Source organism: Euleptes europaea, chromosome 3 (genome assembly GCF_029931775.1).
Source record: "Euleptes europaea isolate rEulEur1 chromosome 3, rEulEur1.hap1, whole genome shotgun sequence".
Classification (NCBI taxonomy): Eukaryota; Metazoa; Chordata; class Lepidosauria; order Squamata; family Sphaerodactylidae; genus Euleptes; species Euleptes europaea.
The window spans coordinates 68,525,595-68,546,422 of record NC_079314.1 but is presented as its reverse complement, the minus strand read 5'-3'; the positions used below and the strand labels follow the sequence as shown (position 1 = coordinate 68,546,422).

At 43.1% G+C, this 20,828-nt stretch overlaps 1 protein-coding gene across 1 annotated transcript in view; it reads right to left on the bottom strand.

Moving 5' to 3' along the window:
• SLC16A7 (solute carrier family 16 member 7) overlaps positions 1 to 20,828 on the bottom strand; it is a 47,998-nt gene that overhangs the window by 7,262 nt on the left and 19,908 nt on the right. The window contains exon 2 of the mRNA XM_056846717.1: positions 2,880 to 3,023. Coding sequence (XP_056702695.1) covers positions 2,880 to 3,023 — 144 coding nt within the window. The remainder of the gene's footprint in view (positions 1 to 2,879; positions 3,024 to 20,828) is intronic.

Genomic DNA, 20,828 nt, shown 5'->3' with positions numbered 1-20,828 from the left:
ACAGAAAAACAAAAAAAAACTAATGTGATCTTGGGGTGTAGCAACAGAGTCCTGACATCCAAATCGCAACATGTCTTAGTAACACTGTACACTGCATTGGTCAGGCCATACCTGGAGTATTGTGTGTAGTTCTGGAGGCCTTGCTTCAAAAAGGATGTGGACAGAATCGAGTGGGTGGAGAGGAGAGTGACAAGGATGATCAGGGGCCTGGAGATCAGAGGTCCTATGAGGAAAGGCTGAGGGAGTTGGGTATGTTTTATATGGAGAAGAGGAGGTTGAGGGGGGCATGATTGCTTTCTTTAAGTATTTGAAGGGCTGTCGCTTAGAGGAGGGCAAGGAGGTGTTCCTGTTGGCAGCAGAGGATAGGACTCTCAATAATGGGTTTAAATTGCAGGTGGAAAGGTACCCGCTGGATATTGGGGGGGGGGGAATTATAGTAAGAGTTGCTCAACAGTGGAACCAGCTACCTAGGGAGGTGGTGAGCTCCCCCTCACTGGCAGTCTTTAAACAGAGGTTGAACAAACACTTGCCAGGGATGCTCTAGGCCAGTGATGGCGAACCTTTTAGAGACCGAGTGCCCAAACTGCAACTGAAAACCCACTTATTTATCGCCGAGTGCCAATGCGACAATTTAACCTGAATACCACCCCCAGAGGGGGCCCAGAGGGAGAGGCTAGGGTTGCCAAGTTCCTCTTTGCCATGAGTGGGAGGTTTTTGGGGTGGCGCCTGAGGAGGGTGGGGTTTGGGGAAGGACTTCAGTGCCATAGAGTCCAATTGCCAAAGTGCTATTGCCAAACTGCACGCCCCTCCGCCCGCACAGACCCAGAGGGCGCCGGAGAAGCCGCTGGAGGGAAAGAAGGAAGGAAGGAAGGAAGGAAAGAAGGGAAGAGAAGGGAGGGGAAAAGGGAAGGGAGGGAGGGAAAGAAAGAAAAAGAGAGAGAAAGGGAGAAAGAAATGGAGCGAGGGAGAGAAAGAAAAGTAGGTAAAGAAAAGGACAGAGGGAGACAGAGAAAGAAAGAGGCCATTTATGCATGGGAGGTTTTGCCTTGGATTTGCCACTCTCCAGATGTACATTTTCCCCATCCGGATTCTCAAAACTGTGCATGGGGACTTACTGATTAGTTTTGAGAATTTGGATGGGGAAAATGTGCATCTACAGAGTGGCAAATCCAAAGCAAAACCTCCCATGCTTGAGTGGCCAGAGACAGAAAAGCCTTCCTGCTTTCTCTCTCTCTTTCTCTCTCTCTCTCTCTCTCTCACACACACACACACACACACAGCCCAGCATAAGATCTCTCCCACCCCTCCGCTCCATTCCGGCGCACACACACGCACACCCCGCTTCCTCTCGGGGAGGCTTCTGTGCCGGCGGGGTGGCCCTCTCTGCTTCCCGCTCCCCAGACATGTGGTGGTGGAGCCGGCGGGGGTGGGGCGGGGTTGCTGGAACCTGCCTGGGCTGCTCACGCATCCCCCGGAGCCCCTGGGAGGTCCAAAGAAGGCAGGATTGAACCCCAAGCCCCCTTTTCTGTAACCCCCCCGACCCTCCTCCTCCTCTTCTTCCTCCCTCGGCCAGCCCGAAGAAAGTACTTCTCTCCCCCCCCCGAGTCCCTAAGGAGAGCTGGACTTTGCAGAGTCTCCCCGGCCCCGCTTGCCACGCCAAGGAGGGAGTCCAGGAAGAGCCACCCGCCCGGATCTGGTCCACGCTGGCCACCGAGGAGGAGGCAAGGCCGATGCCCTTTCCCACTCCAGGCTCCCCCAGCCCCGCGCCACGCCGTCCTGGAGGCGCTGTGCCACAAGGCGGGAGAGGAAGCGGCCGGCTCCGGGCCCAGCTGGGCCCGGCGGAAGGGGCTTAAGAGGCGGCGAGAGTGGCCACCTGCTTCAGCCGCGCCAGCGGGGCCAAGCGGAGAGGCCCGAGGAAGCAGCGGCTGGCGGCTGAGAGCAGCGCCCCCATCCGCCCCCGTCCATGCTGCCTCCTTGCTAGCTTGGCGCACGCCCCTCCCCTCGCCACCCCTTCCTGGAGTCGGACTTCTAGATCTGCCAGCTGGGTGGCGGGGAGTGCAGGGAAGGTGGCGGGGGCTTTGAACCACTCCAGCCCCCACCGCTCAGCTGAGCCGCGCGTGCCGGCAGAGAGGGCTACACGTGCCGGAGTTGGCACGCGTGCCATAGGTTCTCCAACACGGCTCTAGGCTTATCCTGCATTAAGCAGGAGGACTGGACTAGATGGCCTGTATGGCCTCTTCCAATTCAATGATTCTATATAGAGATGGTTGTATGATTGTGCTGAAATTATGACCTGAGAACCTCATCCTTCAGCTTCAAGACATCATTTCACAGTAAATGCTTATTTAGTCACTCTGGAAATGTTGCCTGTAGAGCAGCATCTCATAGGACAGTGCTCTCTCATGTATACTCTCCTACAAGTTTCCCTATGAGTATATGTCTAACATGAGAAGAGGCAACTGGGACTTTAATCAGAATTTGCATTCCTTCTATATCAGTTCACTGCAACCAACATTGGCAGGATGGTATGATTAAAGGCTAAAAGAACCTATACAGAAATGCAGTACAAAATGGCTATAATAAATTCTGTCATGAGCCAATCAATTCCTGTGCTGTAATTACAGTGCAGTGCAGAAAGGATTATGTAAAGTGCATATGCCACAAGTAGAATTACCATAAAAGGATCAGAAATTTAAACTATCTCCAGAGCATTTAGACCCAGCAACGTAATTCTAAAGGAGAATTAAAACTGAAGGGTCTGGTTAGGGGTTTTTATAGCGCTATCCTAAGCACAGCTACACCCTTCTAAGTATACTGAAATTAAAGGGCTTAAAAGGGTATATCTCTGCTTTGGACCACACTGTGAATCAGTCACTTACCTCCAATAACACCTATGCATATGTAAAGCTCCAGGACACTATTGCAGAAAGAAGAGGCAATCATTCCAAAGGAGCACAGGACCCCTCCAGCCATCATAATTGACCTGCTTCCATATCTGTTCACCAAGACACTGCTTATGGGGCCTGAAGGAGGAAAAAAATGAGACAAGGTCAATTCTGAAGGATTAGAAGTTCGAAGTATTTTCAGTGACCAAGAAGACCTTACACTGAGCCTAATAAAGATGCCTGACAACCAATCCTGGGCCCCAACTGCCTAGAATCATTCTTGTTTCCCACCCCCAGACACTAACGATGTTCCAACTTAAGGCTGAGAGCTAGACTGAAGTCATGCAAGACTGATGTCATTTCACTTTTCAATTCATACAACTGTGCAGTGCTACTCTATCAAGATAAGGTACCTTTAAGAATTGGTACATGCATGCAAACTGTAAAAAAGTACTGTGTTTCAAAGGAATTTGAGTTGCTGGTCTTATTTTAATCAGTATTATGTTTTTGCACATATACAGCAACTATTGTTAGCATGATCTACATCTATATACTAACAGCCAAGTTAGCCAAATCTGAGGATACTTAAATCAGGTGACTGGAGCTGTGAACAGGCAAAATAGATGAATTTAAAGCTGAATCCAGTTTCTGTTTTACCTGGTATACTACCCGCAAATAAAATTTATTTATTTATTTACAAAGCTGAAAAGGGTCCTAGGTTTGCAGAAAAATCTGAAATCTAAAAAAAATAAAAATACATCGGGTGGTTTAAAAGCCCAAAAATGATAAAAAGAGTTACCATAGCTTTAAGCAACAGATTCCCTCAGTGGCTGTTGCTAGGCAACCACACAATTCCATGCTGGGTTTCTTTGAACAAAAAGGCAGGGGAGGGGATAGGGTCCTTTCCAGGCCTATTTTGGCATCAGAGGGACGACTCAATGAGGTCTAGGCCTGACTAGGGTTGCCAGCTCCAGGTTAGAAAATTCCTGGAAATTTGTGGTAGTCTGAGGAGGGCAGAGTTTGAGGACTCAGCATGCTTTAATGACATACACTCCACTCGCCAAAGCAGCCATTTTCTCCAGGGGAACAAATCTCTGTTGTCTGAAGTTCAGTTGTAATTCTGGGGGAATCTTCAGGTTCCACCTGGAAGTTGGCCAGAGGCCTGGAAGCAGCCTCTGGGTGACTTTATACCATCTGGTTTGAATGACTCAACTAGGCATGGCTGTTTGTTATTGTTCAACAGCAGCCACCTTATGAAAGCCAGAGTGGTGTTACAATTAGAGCTTCAGAACAGGGTCTGAGAGACCTAGGTTCAAATCCCCATCTTGCTGTAGAAGCTCTCTGGGTGATTTTGGACCAGTCACATACTTGCAGCCTAACCTACCTCAATGGGTTATTGTGCGGCTAAAAAGGAGGAAAGGAGACTAATGTAAGCTGCTTTGGTCCCCACTGTGAATAAACACTGTAGTTTCTGAGGTAAAGGCTGAAGAGGGGGGGAGATGGAAAACTTAAGACAGTGAGGCAGATGACGGTAGGTATGCAGTTGGGTGAGAAGGAGATAGGGTTGCCAACTCCAGGTTGGAAAATTCCTGGAGATTTGAGGGCTGGAATCTGGGGAGGGGAGGGTTTGAAAAGGGGAGGGACCTCAGAAGGGTATAATGCCACAACTTCACCCTCCAAAGCAGCCATTTCCCCAGGGGAACTACTGTTGCCAAACACAATGTGAGGACTGGAGATCAACCAGAATTACAACTGATCTCCAGATGACAGAGAACAGTTCCCTTGGAGAAAATAGCTTCTGCTGGGGTTGCTTCCCTCCTCAAACCTCACTCTCCCAAGGCACCACCTTGTCTCCAAGAATTTCCCAACCTGGAGCTGGCAACCTTAAGGGGGACTGATCTTTGTAGTTGGGAGATCCATTGTGATTCTGGGAGAGCCATTGCCATCAATGCTGCTGTGGGGGGGGGGAGAGCAGGTGGGCTGCTGGGTGAGTAATGGAGGGCAGAAAGAAAGAGTGATAGGGTAGGGGAAGAAAGAAAGAGAAAGTGACAGGCGTGGAGGAGAGAGTACGAAAATGGGGTGGCAGGAGGGAGAAACAGTGAGAGACTGAGGCCGTTTATGCTTGAAGTGCCCCACATATTTTTTTTAGTTCTTCACACTGAACCGTCATTCCAGACATCACTGTGAAGCCAGCACATTCCTGCTTCGCATTTCTTAAGAGCCCCTTTAATGCGACCTTTTTTATTTGCTTTGTCCCTGTCTTGAAGCATCCACTCAAGGAAGCATGAAGAATCACAGCCTCAGGTTAGCTATGCAAACGAAGGGATGAAGGAGCAGGCGAGTGGGGGATGGAATTTGTTTGACTTTCTCCTCTTGCATCAGGACCATGAAAAGGCATTTTAAAGGTCAGATTTAAAAATGTGCTTTGAGCAAGCATCAAAATCGACCCTGCATAAATGGCCTGAGAGAAGTAGGGGGAGAGAGGAGGAAGTAAAGGTGTGTGGGGAATGGGATAGCTGCTCCCACAAGTTACTGGTGGGTCCCCACTTGTACTTTATAATCTTCCAGTGTACACAAGTGGAAGGATAAATTATCAGGATGGAAGTGTAGTTGGACACATTTAGAAAGTATTGCCCATTCCTGATTATGCCATCTCAGGACAGTACCACTGTTATCAGTCTCAGTTTTGTAAATTCTAAATTACCATCCTTAAAAAGATAAAAGGAAACAATAGACATCTAACGTTTAGAGGCAGCACTAAAAAAAGAGTAGTGCAATAAAGTGAAATGCCAAGCACTGCATTTGGTTTTATGGAAAATTCCTCTGTAAGTTCTCTGCGATGTAAGTTTTCCATAATAAAAACATAATAAAGGGGAAAAATTGCACTTCTGTGATAAGAAGGCAAATAAAATATACAGTGTAAGGTTTTCCATAAGCCCCCCCCCCTCCTTTGGCCATCTAATTTCAAACTGTCCCTGTACTTCAGAAAAGATACTTTTCAGCCAACTGCCCCCTTCTTGTAAGTAGAGTGGTGTATTGATAAGGAATCAATGGCTCGCCCCGGTAGTTATTTTTTGGAATAGTGCTAAAAAGCTTTCAGCAGCTTTGTAATATCAAGAGTTGTGGATGACAAGGTAGCTGCGGAGATGTCCAATTCTTCATTTGGCAATGAATTCTTTTTGGAAAATGTGTCTTAGCAGTTCACCTTTCAGACTGAGAGTACAGGAAACTTGGGACATAAGGCCCAGTTATACAAATAAATGATTATTTGCACAGTCTGGCTGAGTATACCTCAATCATGTTTATGACTTGAAGGATACTCCCACAAGACCTTTATAGTACTAGATGCTGGTACCACAAGATGGCATATAGATGGAGAAGATGTGATGTTGTATATCCCACTGAAGGACTTTTTGTCCATTTCATTTGGACTACCCAAAGTAGAAAAGAAAAACTGACTTTGTGAAATGGTAGGGGCATTGCTATCAGGAGAGTGTAAATGGCAGAGGGGCTTGCTGATATTTACCACTTGTTAAAATTTGTGTTGGGCAACTCTGACAGTTGGCAAGAAGGTTAGATTCTCTTCAGACAGGATGTTTGGGGGCCACAGCTTCCCATTCAGGAATAATATCACTTGGTTGGATCTTGCCAACTTTCCCCATTCAGTTATTTACTATTTTTACTTATTTATAAGATTTGTATTCCGCCTCCGCCTTTCAATCCAATTACAACCACCATGGCAGCTAAAAACAGAGCAGCATTTTAACACACCATAAAAAGAATTAAAAACAAAACTAAAACATACAAACATATAACCAGAGAATCATCTAAAAAAACATGGAGGAGAAGGAGGGCTTATTAAAGGAATGCCAGACAGGGGAAAAGAAACACTATCATCTGCTGGTGATAGAAGGGGACAGACAAATATCCCTGAGAAGAGAGTTCCACAATGTTGGCACTATATCCAAGATTTCAGGTTACCACCCATGTAACCTAAAAATGTGGGGACACGGGAAGATGAGCACAGTGGTCAGGTAGGTTCAGATGGGAGTAAGCGCTCCTTAAGGTATGCTGACCTCAGTTTGCATAACTATGCCTGATTTTCCTCCTTACTGCAGCCCTGCCGTGTGCGGCTTCTAGCAAGTCCCAGCATAGCCTCCTCAGTGTTCAGAAGGAACCCCTTTTCCATGTTTCACCAGCAGAAAAGCTGGCAAGATCCCACCCAATATCCAGCCTCAAATGATAGGTTTAGGAGAGTCCATCGTACTCATGACTGCAGAATCTGGTAAGTGATTACCATTCAGACAGCAAATGCCCCTTCCATTAGAAAATCACTGCAGATGCCTCTGGTAGTGATCTTCAATAGGTGGGTGTGCCCACTGACACTTTTAAACAGTGCAGCCAGGAAATGACCAGCCTAAAAACAAATGACTTTTCTGTAGCTATATCTATCTATCCATCCAGACAGAGAGAGGTTAGCCCTGTTCACGTATTATTTTGTAAAGTCTGCCTTTATGTGTGTACATCTGTTGTAAGAAAGAGTCAATAAATATTCACTTTATGAATGAAACTGGGGGAAATACCTGGATAAATGTGGAGTTTGTATCACACATTTATCTGTAGATGCATTGTACCATGAGAATTACTCAATGCACATATAAGGAACATCAAGAATACACTGCACAACAGATGGTTCGTGTGTTCATTGTAATATGTGAACAGGGCTAGAGAGAGAACTTTAAAAAAAACACAGAAAATTCTACAATTTTTCATGTCTCCTGCTAACTAGATAACTTGTTTTGCTGCAGAGGCTCATGTTAATTAATATAATACTGTGAGCTCACATCTGGATGCCAAATATACATACATACACATTTAAGCTGTGAATGCGTAACCAAGCTTTTCATTGACTGTTGTTCACCAAAAATTATATAACTGAAACCATAACACAAGAAAGTTCTCAGGTCATTTATGAGAAAAAAGATAATTCAAGTGGTAAGAGAATCAAAACTTTCTGTTCTAAGTAGCAACTGCCTTAGAAAGGCATGGAAGTGTTTTGAGAACAACTTGTAGAAAATGCACATATAGATTAAGGTCAAAACCTATGCCTGGTCTGCACATGCAGTAGAACTAGGTGCCAGAATTCAGAGGTAGTAAAATTAAGTGTAGACTGTAGGTTGTGCATCTAGAAAACTTGAAAACAGTGGCATCAGAGAGTAGACTACCAATGAGCCTTCTTAATGTGCTCCTTTTTTAATTAGCAGGAATATTTTTAATAAGGAATATTAAAAATGCTAACAGCTATCTTCAATCAAAATTGGTATAGTCTGTTATACCACCCCACAATTCTGCCTTCTTATTTTGCTTCATTTGTAGACAAGGAAGGGCACCATGTTAGGCATGCATTTTTGATCTTTCACTATCAGAGATGTAAAACAAAGTGCACAAAATGTAGTTTCTCTCATGTTTTCTGTGGCCTGCAAGGTCAGTGAAGAACAGCAATCCTCCAGCCTGAAAGAATACTTGTTTTAATGAGAACTGCAGTGAAGTTGGCTACACTCTTCATGACATTCACCAGGAGACCAGGGGCATGTAAAAGATTTCCCCCATCCCCTCTTATCACTCAGCTAAGGTTAATGATGTAGAATAGGTGGGTGGCTTCCATAAAACTCTGAAGAATGCTTAGTGCTGTCCAAAAGAAACTTCTGCGCTGCCTGGGAAAATAGTGGGGATGCTGCTGAAGCCAGAGAACAAAAAAAGTACACTCTGGTTAATGTAACAGTGAATTGGCAATAATAATAAGCATCTTATGCTACAGTATAAGATGATCCTGGAAACTTGGGCTTTCCCAAGCAAAATAAACCCCTGCTCTATCTATCACTGAAATCAGGAATACCTGACAGATGGTCCTCAGCTTGGACATCCTTTGGCCATTCTGCATAATTTAGCCTAGATGCAACAAAATGTTGGCCACAGTTTTACTCCTAAGGAAAACAATATGGCCACTATACATCCATTGAAATTTCCCTGTGTTCCCCACTTCTCAAAGCTCCTTATGACACTGGAAAGATCATGGGATGGCAGTGAAGGTTGTTAAGAAGGAATACTATGCAGCCACCACTGCATCTGCTAGCTCTTGCCCGGCACAACTGTTTAGGATAATTAGGTCTGATACATCCCTAGATGGACAGCCAAATTTAAATGTGAATTTAAATAGCTGTGAGGCATTTGTGAGCTTTTTTGCAGATAAGGTCTTGTTGCTCCACTGTGACCTCCTTGCCAACTTTGATACAATAAAAGAACTAGCAACCCCTTGCCTGTCTTCTGGTCTTATTTTGGACCACTTCAGTCAGTTTTCTCAAGCTGATGTGTACAGATTCCTGTTAGCTGTGAGGCCCACCACATGCCTCTTAGGCCCGTGCCCATCCTGGTTGGTTAAGGCCAGTCTGGATGCATGTGGGAGCCCCTAGGAGAAATTGTTAATCTGTCCCTTAGCATGGGGACTTTCCCAGGGGCTTTGAAAGAGGCAGTTGTTTGACAACTCTTGAAGAAGCCATCTTTAGACCCTAGGGATCTTTCCAACTACCACACGGTGTCGGATCGTTTGTACCTGGGAAGGTAGCTGAGAGGGTGGTCACCGTACAGCAGTCTGGATGATACATCAGACTTGGATTCACTCCAGTATGGCTTTCGCCCTGGCCATGGGATTGAGACAGCTCTGGTCACCCTCACAGATGATCTCCATTGGCAGCTGGACCGAGGTGGGATAGGGTTTCTGATACTTTTAGATCTATCGGCAGCCTTCGACCTGATCAACCACAACCTTTTAGACCACTGCCTAGCTGACATAGGTGTTTGGAGCATAGCCCTTCAATGGTTATGCTCCTTTCTCCAAGGCCAGGGACAGAGGGAGGTGCTTAGAGAGGAGGTATCGCAGCAGCACCCTTTGGTGTGTGGGGTACCACAGGGTGCGATCCTCTCCCCTACATTGTTTAACATCTGTATTCGCTCCCTTGCCCAGCTTGTCAGTTTTGGGCTGGGTTGTCATCAGTACACTGATGACACCCAGCTTTATCTGTTGCTGGACAGCCATCCAAATTCCACCCTGGACACACTGGCCAGATGTTTAGATGCTATGACTGGATGGTTAAGGAAAAGCCAACTGAAATTGAATCCATCAAAGACAGAGGTCCTGTGGTTCAGTTGAGGCTGCTCAGGCATGGGGTGCAAGCTCCAAGTTCTTGATGGTGTGCAATTAACATCTGTGTTGGTTGTCAAGAGTCTGGGTGTGATCCTTGATGCCGCCTTAACAATGGAGGCTCAGATCACAGCTGTGGTCAAGGCAGCTTTTTCCATCTCTGCTGGGCCAGGCAGTTGATGCTTTATCTCTCCCGCCCTGACCTAGCCACAGTGAGCCATGCGACGGTCACCTCTTGGCAGGATTAATGTAACTCGTTCTATGTAGGGCTGCCTTCAAGACTGGCTCCAGCTGGTGCAAAATGCGGCAGCAAGGCTCCTTAAGGGAGCATATTCAACCAGTGCTTTGCCAACTGCACTGGCTCCAGCTGGGTTATCAGATCAGGTATTGAATTTTCAGATCAGGTTCAAGGTACTGGTTTTGATCTTTAAAGCCTTACATGGTCTGGTATTGAATTTTCCAGCAACTGTTCTGCTGATTAAGCACCACTGATGTGTTTAACTTATTACTATCTGTTTTTAATAATATTAATTAAGAGACATATCGATTTTATTGTTTTATTGTAATGAATTTGTCGGAACCCACCCTGAGCCCAGCCTTGCCTGGGGACTGACGATATGTTAGTAATCAAACAAACAAACAAATTCATGTGGAAGAACAGACAGGTGGGATAGATTGGTAGGCTGGAGTGAGGAGGGACATGGATATGAAATTGTGTTTGAGGAGTTATGCTTGCAGAAGGGGAAAGAGGAACAATTTCACCCCTAGACCAGGAGTGTGAAACATAAGGCCTGAGGGCCGGATCCAGCCTCTTGAGAAATCCAGCCCACAAGGCAGCTGATGCAGCCACCCACACACACACACACCACTCTTTATCTGGGCTAGTGAGACATGGCCCGGCCCAACCAAGAGACATTTATGTCATATCCGGTCCTCATAACAATTTTGTTCGACACCCCTGCCCTAGACTTTCCTCACTCCATCCTCCAACCTATCTGGTTATTCCTCCTAGGAACAATTTCCAAATGGGCTGCATGAACCCAGAATACAGGAAAACTCCTGTGTTCCATGCACAGAGTGGAAAAATGCATGCCACTCTAAACAAAACAAAACAGATATTCCACACTTCAGAAGTTGCATTTCTCTTCTGAATGTGGTTCTTAATGCCCGAGTATATATGCTCCAGATATGTGAAATAAGGTTGCCAACTCTGGGCTGGGAAATTCCTGGAAATTTAGCGGTGGAGGCTGGGGAGGGCAGGGTTTAAAGAGAGGACAGACCTAAGTGGGGTATAATTCCATACAGTCCACCTTCCAGCCAAGTTCGCTAGGGGAGGTGATATCTGTAGTCTGGAGATCAGGTGTAATTCTGGGAGATCTCCAGGCCACGTCTGAAGGCTGGCAACCCTAAGCCCTGACTTCTACATGGAAGTAATTTTATTATGGAACCTAAATATTTGTGATGTGGTCATTTTCTGTGAGAAAAATACACTTTTGACACCTGGATCACTATCAGGAGACTAGTGTCCCCCCCACCAAGAATACTGAATTTGACCATTCCTGACAACCTACAAAAATGCACTTTGTTAGCTGTCTTTATGCTGCAGAAGGTTATTCAGAATGAAGAAAAGAATTCTCATGAGACTGAAAAGCATTCTCTTTTGTTAGACAAATGTTTTAAAAGAATATGTTCTGATACTACAGGTTTTACTTTACGTTTTCATTATTCAATATGCATTTTAATATAAATTGTTTCTCATCTGCTAACTGAAGAATCTTCCATTGGATGAAATTGTTTTTCTATTGGAGAAAGACTTTCCAAAACAGAAAGATTTGTCACTTAGCAGAAGGTGACCATTGGATCCAGCACTTTGGATTCTACTAATCCATATCAGAAAACATTAGAGTGTATTTCTATTGTTTAGTTTTGTAACAGTACACAATGCTTTCTTTAGGTAAATAATCAGCAGTTATTAGAAATGTACTTTTTAAAAATAAACTTTAAAAAAAAACCTTGACATAAACTTCCTGTATTTTATCTGATGCTCAGCAACAAATTATTCTATCTTCTAAAACAGAATAGTTCTATTATATTCAATGCTTAAGTGCCAAGTTTAAGACAAATATACATACTTCATTCTAATTATCAATATTGAGGAATGTAACAAAATAACTATGTTGATAACAAAAAGTGGTGCAGCTGTCTGCATTCAGAAGCTTAAATAATGCACAGCATTTTATTTCCATCCCTTTCCCCCAGCACTACATAAAGATTATGGTAGTGGCAGATAGGTTTGAAGAGCCCAGAGAAGAATAAAATAAGAGTTATTTGACATAAAATCCATATCCTGCTGTGCTCACAGGTAGAATAACATTTATCAGTCCAAATATATTAGGTACACTCCATTAATTTATAAGGGACAGAGAATCCAAGACACCAGAATGCTTACATTCCTACATATGTCTCATTAATTGCTCATGCTGATATCAAATATGTTTTCCTTATACTGATATCTCCCAAATAAGTTACAGCTCCTAGAGCAGCGAGAATTTTGGAGATGTGCAAGTCAGATTCGGAAACCACTAAATATTCAGCATATTATGAATATTTCCAAATCAAAACGTTACAATTTTGAATAATCAACATTTGTTCCTACAGAAATCAGGCTAGGCTGCCTAGGAAATGGAAGTAAAATATACTCCCCAGCCAGCCTGGCACCAAGGGCCATGTGGGGTCTGTCTCCTGATTGGTGTTGTCATGGATTTGCTAAGGGAGATGGGGACTGAGATGAGAGGCAATCCTTTGCTTGATATCTTTGTTAGGGTTGTTACTCTCCAGGTGACACCTGGAGATCTCCCGCTATTATGATTGATCTCCAGATGACCAAGATCCCCTGGGAAAAATGGCTACTTTGGAGGGTGGACTCTATGGCATTATACCCTGCTGAGGTCTCTCACCAAACCTCACCCTCCCCAGGCTCCACCCCCCAAATCTGCAAGTATTTCCCAACAGGACAGGCAACCCTAAGCTGATTGTACTTATGGAAACGGAACACAGGCATAGATAACAGAAAACACTTTCTCATTGGTCCATTCCAACTGAGAGACGGACATAGCTGCTTTATAATCCCCTCCTACCCATTTACTTTTCATTAATGCTCTGCATGCTGATAATCTTCCCTGTGCCCCTTTCCAAGCTCTTCATGCTACACTTGATTCTCAACATTGGGTTGCCGCCTGTGAAGGATTTCTACTGACAGAAGGCTGCCTCAAGTAGGACTCTGTTGAAACAACATATATTTCTAAATACATAAATAAATGTACAGGGGACTTTTATTAATTTCCCCCTCACTGTAGACCTTTAACCCTTCAAGCTATTACAGGCACTCCACAGGCACTTTGGACTGCAGCAGGAAGAAGAGGCAAGGAAGTTACACTCTTCTGGCAGAAATACTTTAATAAGCAGAACTGTTTTGTAGGATCCAAACCATTAATTTTTACTAGGGAAAATCCTCAGGAGGACAATAATCTTCTGTGAAAATAAAGTCTTAGTGGCATGTTTCTCATAAATGAAATCAGAACAGGGATATCTGAATCAAACCAGGCTCTTTTTGAAATTTGGCACCACCCCTACATTCAACCAACCCTTGTGTTTGGTGTCTCACATGCCAAAACAGCAATACCAGATTCTGCTACCCTGTTACCTAAATCGCCTTTCCCATTTGGCTAAAAGTTACGATTGTGGATATCCATATACCTGAACTAAAAATAAACCTGAAATTAGCCATTTCGGCAATATTCGGGTTTTGGGTTGACCGAATACCAAAACCTGGGAATCTGCCCAAAGCCGAATAGGCGATTCTGTTCTACTATTCACAGGATGTCATTTGCCATCAAAAGAAATATTTTCTATGCTTTATTTTTCTTGCATTTAAGCCATTTCCCTCAGTTTGGAAGCAAATTCACATGGACATCATGCTATGCACCCCAGATATGAAGGAAGCCCCTAGACTTTGAAGTGACAGCCTGCGAATCAGCTCTTTCTACCAGTCCTTGGCAACGCTGAACTTCTGAACCTGAAAACCGATGGACAGCTCGGCTCGCAAATGCCTGGAGAATGGGGGTGGCCCCCTTGCTGGCCCATCAAATTGGACCTCCTGTCCCAAAGTTCATCAAACTTTGGTGACCATCTAAGGAGAGTCCCTTGCAGCTATGCTGCAAATTTGGTGATTCTACCTCCAAAAATGTTCCCACAGGAGCTTCAAAAAATCCCCATAGACTATAATGGTCCTGATTTTTTTCAGTAAATCCAGAAATAAAACCAAAATACCCCTTTACCTGTATGGGCTTACCGAACAAAATCTGGCCCAATAAACCTGAACCTGAAAGTTACCAATATTTTTTTTTTGCATGACTCTACTAGAAGTGGAAAAATGGAAAATGGAAAATATTACATTCCTTGACACCCCATACTAAATTAATTGGAGAAGGGGAGAGGATGGTATTGAGATACCAATAAAAGTCAGTGGTTGGTCTTGTGGTTGTCCTAGTAATGGTATTGAATTATTGAACCTAATCTTGACTGAATTGTGTAGAGCGCTATAGGAGTGCCATGGAATGCACTGGGGATCCCTGGAATCCCAGGTTACTACTTGATCTCTCCCACAGACAATATCTTCAACTATAACGCTCTGATTATAATTACCTAGTGGTGCTGTGTATTCTAGGCCACTGCAAGTATGACTGACCTGTCAGCTAGGTGCTAATAACCTGCTCTTTGAGCTGTACAATGTTTACACAGTGATACTGAAACAGAGTAGCTTTGGATAGAAAAAACGAACAGCATTAACCACCTGTGCAGTGGCTTTCACAGGTGGCTTGTGGTTGGTTTTTTTTCCTTCTTTTTTTGTAACTTCTGAAGAGGAGCTTAAGTAGGATAGACACAAATACAGCCTGTGCAACTTTTCTACTTAAGTTCCCCTCTAGAAATTACAAACAAGTATTACCACCTGGCTTTAGAAGAGGCTATGTTGGCAGCTACTTGTTCTTATTTCGAATGTTGAATCTGCTCACGGTGTTACTTGAAGCAGACTGGGGGATGACGGGAACTTGCTAGTTTCAGGTGGGTAGCCATGTAAGTAGGGGAGCCAGCATAGTTGCTAAGAGCAGTGGACTCTAATCTGGAGAACCGGGTTCAATTCCCCACTCCTCCACATGAAGCCAGCTGGGTGGCCTTGGGCCAATCACAATTCTCTCAGAACTCTCTCAGCTCATGCAGAGACAGGCAATGGCAAACCACCTCTGAATGTCTCTTGCTTTGAAAACTCTACACCATAAGTCATCTGTGACTTGACAGCGCATACACACAACCATGTAAGTCTGTAACAGTAAAACAAAATTCAAGTTCAGTAGCACCTTAAAGACCAATACAATTTTCCAGTGTTATCAAAAATGTTCTGGAAAATGTTGGTCTCTAAGGAGCTATTGGACTTGAATTTTGTTCTCCTTGCTAGTGCATTCTTCTTCCCATTGTGGTCACTGGAATGCTTTCTTGGATCTCCACCACCATTAAAAGTGGTCCACTGGTAGCACCGTTTGCTAACCAGGACATAGAAACTAAATGGAGAAACTGGGGATTAGACTACATATCATGCAAATCTATGTTAGCTTCTTTTATTTCCAGAGTAACCTCTGCAGTTTGCAAGTTTTTTGCTGGTTTCACATGTACAGGAGAATGAGATGGTAGAGCCCTGAAGTGGTAAAATAGCGTACACTACTTCAGTCTGCCAGATGGTTTGCTCCAACTTGGAATGTTCCTTTGTACAAAAACTGCCCACAAATGTAAAACTGGCAGAACAGACACAAGGGTTCTACCTCTTCTGTAATGCTGTAATGTGTGTGTGTGTGAATATTCCCACACATCATCAACACTCTAGTTGTTATACATATTGACATAATGATCAATGTGGAAGAGGTTTCCCCCTGTGATATCCCATGTGAATGCAATGTCAATGTGAATACAGAGGACAGGGCAATCCCCTACATACTGCAGCAAGCACACACAGAGTTGCATTACAGGAAAGTGGCTATCACGTTTAATGCATGTGAAAGGGAATTAAAGTATCACAACCCTCATCGAGGGAAAATTGTGTACGAAATCTTAAATTAGGTTATATATTATTTTATATATTTGTTAAAATACTTATACCCCACCTTTCCTCCTGGCTCAAGGTGGCTGACAAGTAATCATTAAAACATTTCAAATTAAAATCAAATAAAATTTAAAACCCAAATACCTCCCTGCCCCCCAAAATGATACCGACAGTTTCATGATAAATGCATGTATCCATGTACTTTGTACTGAATAAAAATGACATTTTAAGATGCATATTAGTCATTTACTTGAAAGTAAGTCCTATTGATTTCAGTGGAACCTACTGTCATAGAATCACAATAATGAAATTTCGATAGGCCTCGTGAGTCTCCATTCCCAGAAACATGAAAACTACTTACAGTCCTTTCAAATAAACGTTCTAAAGAACAAAGCCTATGTACAACAAGGGAAGAAAGCAAATTTAGGTTTTTTAAAAAACAGAATAAACAGGTTGAGTGGGGAAAATGAGATCTGCATAGAATTTATTTTTATTTATTTATTTAATGAGTGTACTTTATTGCTGACTCTGCCCAAGGAGGCTCACAACAATATCAAAATAAGATTAAAGCATAAAATAGTTAAAACAGCAATCCAGCAATAAATCAGGCCACATCAGCAGTAGTATATTATAAAATAATCATAATTGGCATAGGGATAAAAATAACAAGTTACAGCAGGAAACCAGTTAAATCAAGGAAGAATTTGAATCCCCATAAAACAGACTGGAAACAATATATGTCAAAAAGTAGATGGGAAACTGAAAATGGCTAAGTAATAAAAGTGGAGCAAACTCAGATAAGATTCTGGACAAATATAAATGTCTTAAAATGGCTCCTAAAAGTCAGAAGAACAGGTGTCTGCTTCCAGCAGAAGAGGATTGCTCTAGTGAGGTGCCATAACTGAGAAAGTACTGTCTCTGGTCACTACCCATTCACCTAATTCAGGATAAATATGTATTTATTTACTTGTATTCATTTTTCTATGTATGTATGTATGTATGTATGTATGTATGTATGTATGTATGTATGTATGTTCAACCTATAACATTTGGGAAAGCTCTGGTTTGCTATTTGAGAGTTAAAAAGTGCCTGGGTAAGTGTTAAGAACCTCAATAAGCAAATGTGAGATGCCTAGTGGCATTAATAAATGTTTCCCATTCAAGAATAGACAGACTGATTTGGTTTCCCTTGCCTAGCATTTAACAGTGATTAATCCTACTCCCTAAGGGCCTGTGCGCATTTGTGAATCCAAGCTTCATGCAGCCTTTCCACACTAAAAATGTTTCAGAGGTTTCACCTAAACATTATTGCAGGTGACCTGAACAGCAAAACGCTGCCACAAAAGATTACTCCTGCTGCAAATGAGATGCCAAACAAGGAACAGCTTAAAACCACTACTTCACCTTTGAGGTGAAGTTAGAAACAATATAATTGGTTATATAAGTGGCTAAAATACATGTGCTTTTCAGTGCTTAATGAGAGATTGGAGGGACCCTGGCCTCTTACCATACAAATGCCCCAAGTAAAATACTTAATAACCTTCCTGCTGAGGCTAAGCTCTTGGAAATATTATCAATTAATTTCGGGAGGGGGAGCTCTTGTTTTCTCCTCTTTTACTCAAGGAAGCTTGGGCTGCAATTTTGCAGTATCTTTGGTTGGGTAGTTGCCCTGAACGAACCTGATTTTTAAAATAGATTACCATTCACCTAATCTATTTGTCTGCTGCAAGGGAATTATGAAAAATTTACTGATAACCTCATACTAAGGTAATCCTGCACTATCTACAGCAATGCATGGTTTTTGTGATAATTAAAGCAATCCTGAACAAAGTTACACTCTTCTAAGTCCATTGAAGACAGAAAGGCTTAGAAGGGTGTAACTCTGTTTAGCATTGCACTGATAGTCACCTTCTGAACCCTTGTCTATGCCAAATATAGGACACTGGCTCAGATGAGCCACTGAACAGCTAGTGGATGGGACAGGCTGTTTCTGTCCAGCAACTGGGGATGTATTTAAGTTCCCCAGTAAGGCAGGAAGGACTATGAGCAATAAGTTGGTAGTTTTGCCTACCTTTGGAGTCTTCCTATTGAATAAAAAGTTACTAAAAAGTTGCAAAGCTTCTGTCAACTGGCTATCTTACAGTTTCTCTACTGTTTCCCACTATTTGGATAATATCATGTTGTGACAGACAGCTGCATACTGATGAGTTGTCCCGGTCATAGAACACTGAGTGACAGGAATTTGGGGAGGGGAGGGGGAACGGTTAAAGAATTCTACAGTTGACACTTGGAGAGTGATAGTTGGAAACTGACATTTAGAAGGTGACAGAGGCTGGCAGGCAGAGTGAGAGGAACACAGTTGTGTAGGATTAAGGATCCTGTGTGAGGGAAGTGATTTGAGTATCCTTCCCTAAGGGAAATAGCTGCAAAGCAAAGGGGGTGATCCCTTTAAGCAAGAAAACCAGGAAACTGTGTGCTTTGTTCCTGATTCCACCATTATAAATACTGTTTCCAAGAAGCTTGTCTGTTTAACTAAGAAGATGATGAAGAAGAAGAGTTGGTTTTTTTATGCCGACTTTCTCTACCACTTAAGGGAGACTCAAACCAGCTTACAAATCCCCTTCCCCTCCCCACATCGGACACCCTGTGAGGTAGGTGGGGCTGAGAGAGCTCTAAGAGTGCTGTAACTTGCCCAAGGTCACCCAGCTGGCTTCGTGTGTAGGAGTGAGGAAACAAATCCAGTCCATCAGATTAGCCTCTGCTGCTCATGTGGAGGAGAGGGGAATCAAACCCGGTTCTCCAGATCAGACTCCACAACTCCAAACCACCGCTCTTAACCACTACACCACATAGTGCACCACTACAGTGCACCACATAGTACACCATTACACCATGCTGGCTGCCAAAGGTTCTCTATCTCATTCTATTTCAAAAGTATCAACACTGTCCGTGAAGTACATCGGCCAGGCTGAAACCTCCTTAGGAGGCAACGCCGCTGGGTTGCCTCCTAAGCCCAGTGCCCGCATTCCTCTCAGGAATGTGCTGTTAGAGACATTCCCTAGGACTGTCTCCTAAAATTAGGGAGTAACCCACACTATACCCTGTAGGGTTGATCTAGGACTGTATAGTGTACAGTTCCACAGAGACTTGAGAATTAATCATTAGGTTGTTGTATGCTGTCTTCTAGCATCCAAATGATTTTTTTTTGGTTGTAGTCAAAAGCTGAATGTGCTTTTCAGCAGTAACGATAGCAAAACAAAAATTAACTTTAGAAAGCTGTTTTGCTTTAGCTTCTAAATTATCATGTATATTGCAATTGATAATATTTTGTGAGAATAGTAACTGTTAGGCACAAAAGGTACAAATTTGGTCTTTTGGAAAACATTGCCAAATTACATTTTTAACCTTGGCTTGCAGGGTGAAAAAAAACCCCAATATATTCGAGACCACAAATGTGTGCCCCAGCTATTGGCTATGTGCTATCCAAATGGATGCACTTGACAAATGTTACTGGATCACATGGTATTATTGCATTTTTCGTGTCTTCCCCACTGTTAGAAGGATTTAAAACTGAAGCAGAAAAATACCAACATAAGAATTCTAATAAAAACCTCTTCTGTTCAGATAAATTGTTCAGTTAACTAGGAGGACCCAGATCTAAAGCTTGCCAACTGTTTGTCTGGCACACCTGCACTTTTAATAGCTACATAATACACTTATATTTAGTAGGTGAGACTTTCCCTGGCATAAAGATGAACTGGTAGTGCTTTAGCAGTGAAGCATTCCATATCTATCATGCAGCATTCAAAGGTGCAGCAATCCTGTCAGATCTGAGTCTGCAATAGCTTCTTGGGTATAGGGAATCATATTATACTTATTTAATAAACCCAAATATATTGGACAGAGTACACCTGTTAAAACCTTGTATATGTGTATCTTTTTGCTAACTGACAGCTGACTAAGATGGGGAACTTTATAATACATAAATCATTCGTGCTCTTTATTTATTTATTTATTTGAAAACATTTTATCCCATCTTACTGCTTTAAAAAACATTCAGTGAGTCTAACATTATATTATAAGGAACCCCCCCCACACACACACATTTTCCAGCAAAGCTGCTGAAAAAGATGACCAACAACGATCACTAGCAGAAAGAGTGCTAGCACTATACCCAGTTTTCCATTACTGCTCCTGTCATTGAAAGACCTTTAATTGACAGTACTCAAGATGGCAGGAGAAGGGGGGAAATCCAGAAACATGCTGATTTTATTTTTTTATTTTTTGCTGCATTATATTTTGTGATTGCTAGGATTGGCCAGCCCTGACCTGAATGGCCCAGGCTAGCCCGATCTTGTCAGATCTCAGAAGCTAAGCAGGGTCAGCCCTGGTTAGTATTTGGATGGGAGACCACCAAGGAATACCAGGGTTGCTGTGCAGAGGAAGGCACTGGCAAACCACCTCTGTTAGTCTCTTGCCATGAAAACCCCATAAGGGGTTGCCATAAGTCGGCTGCGACTTGACAGCACTTTACACACACACACACACACACACACACACACACAGGATTGGCCACAATCCTATTTATTGCTAT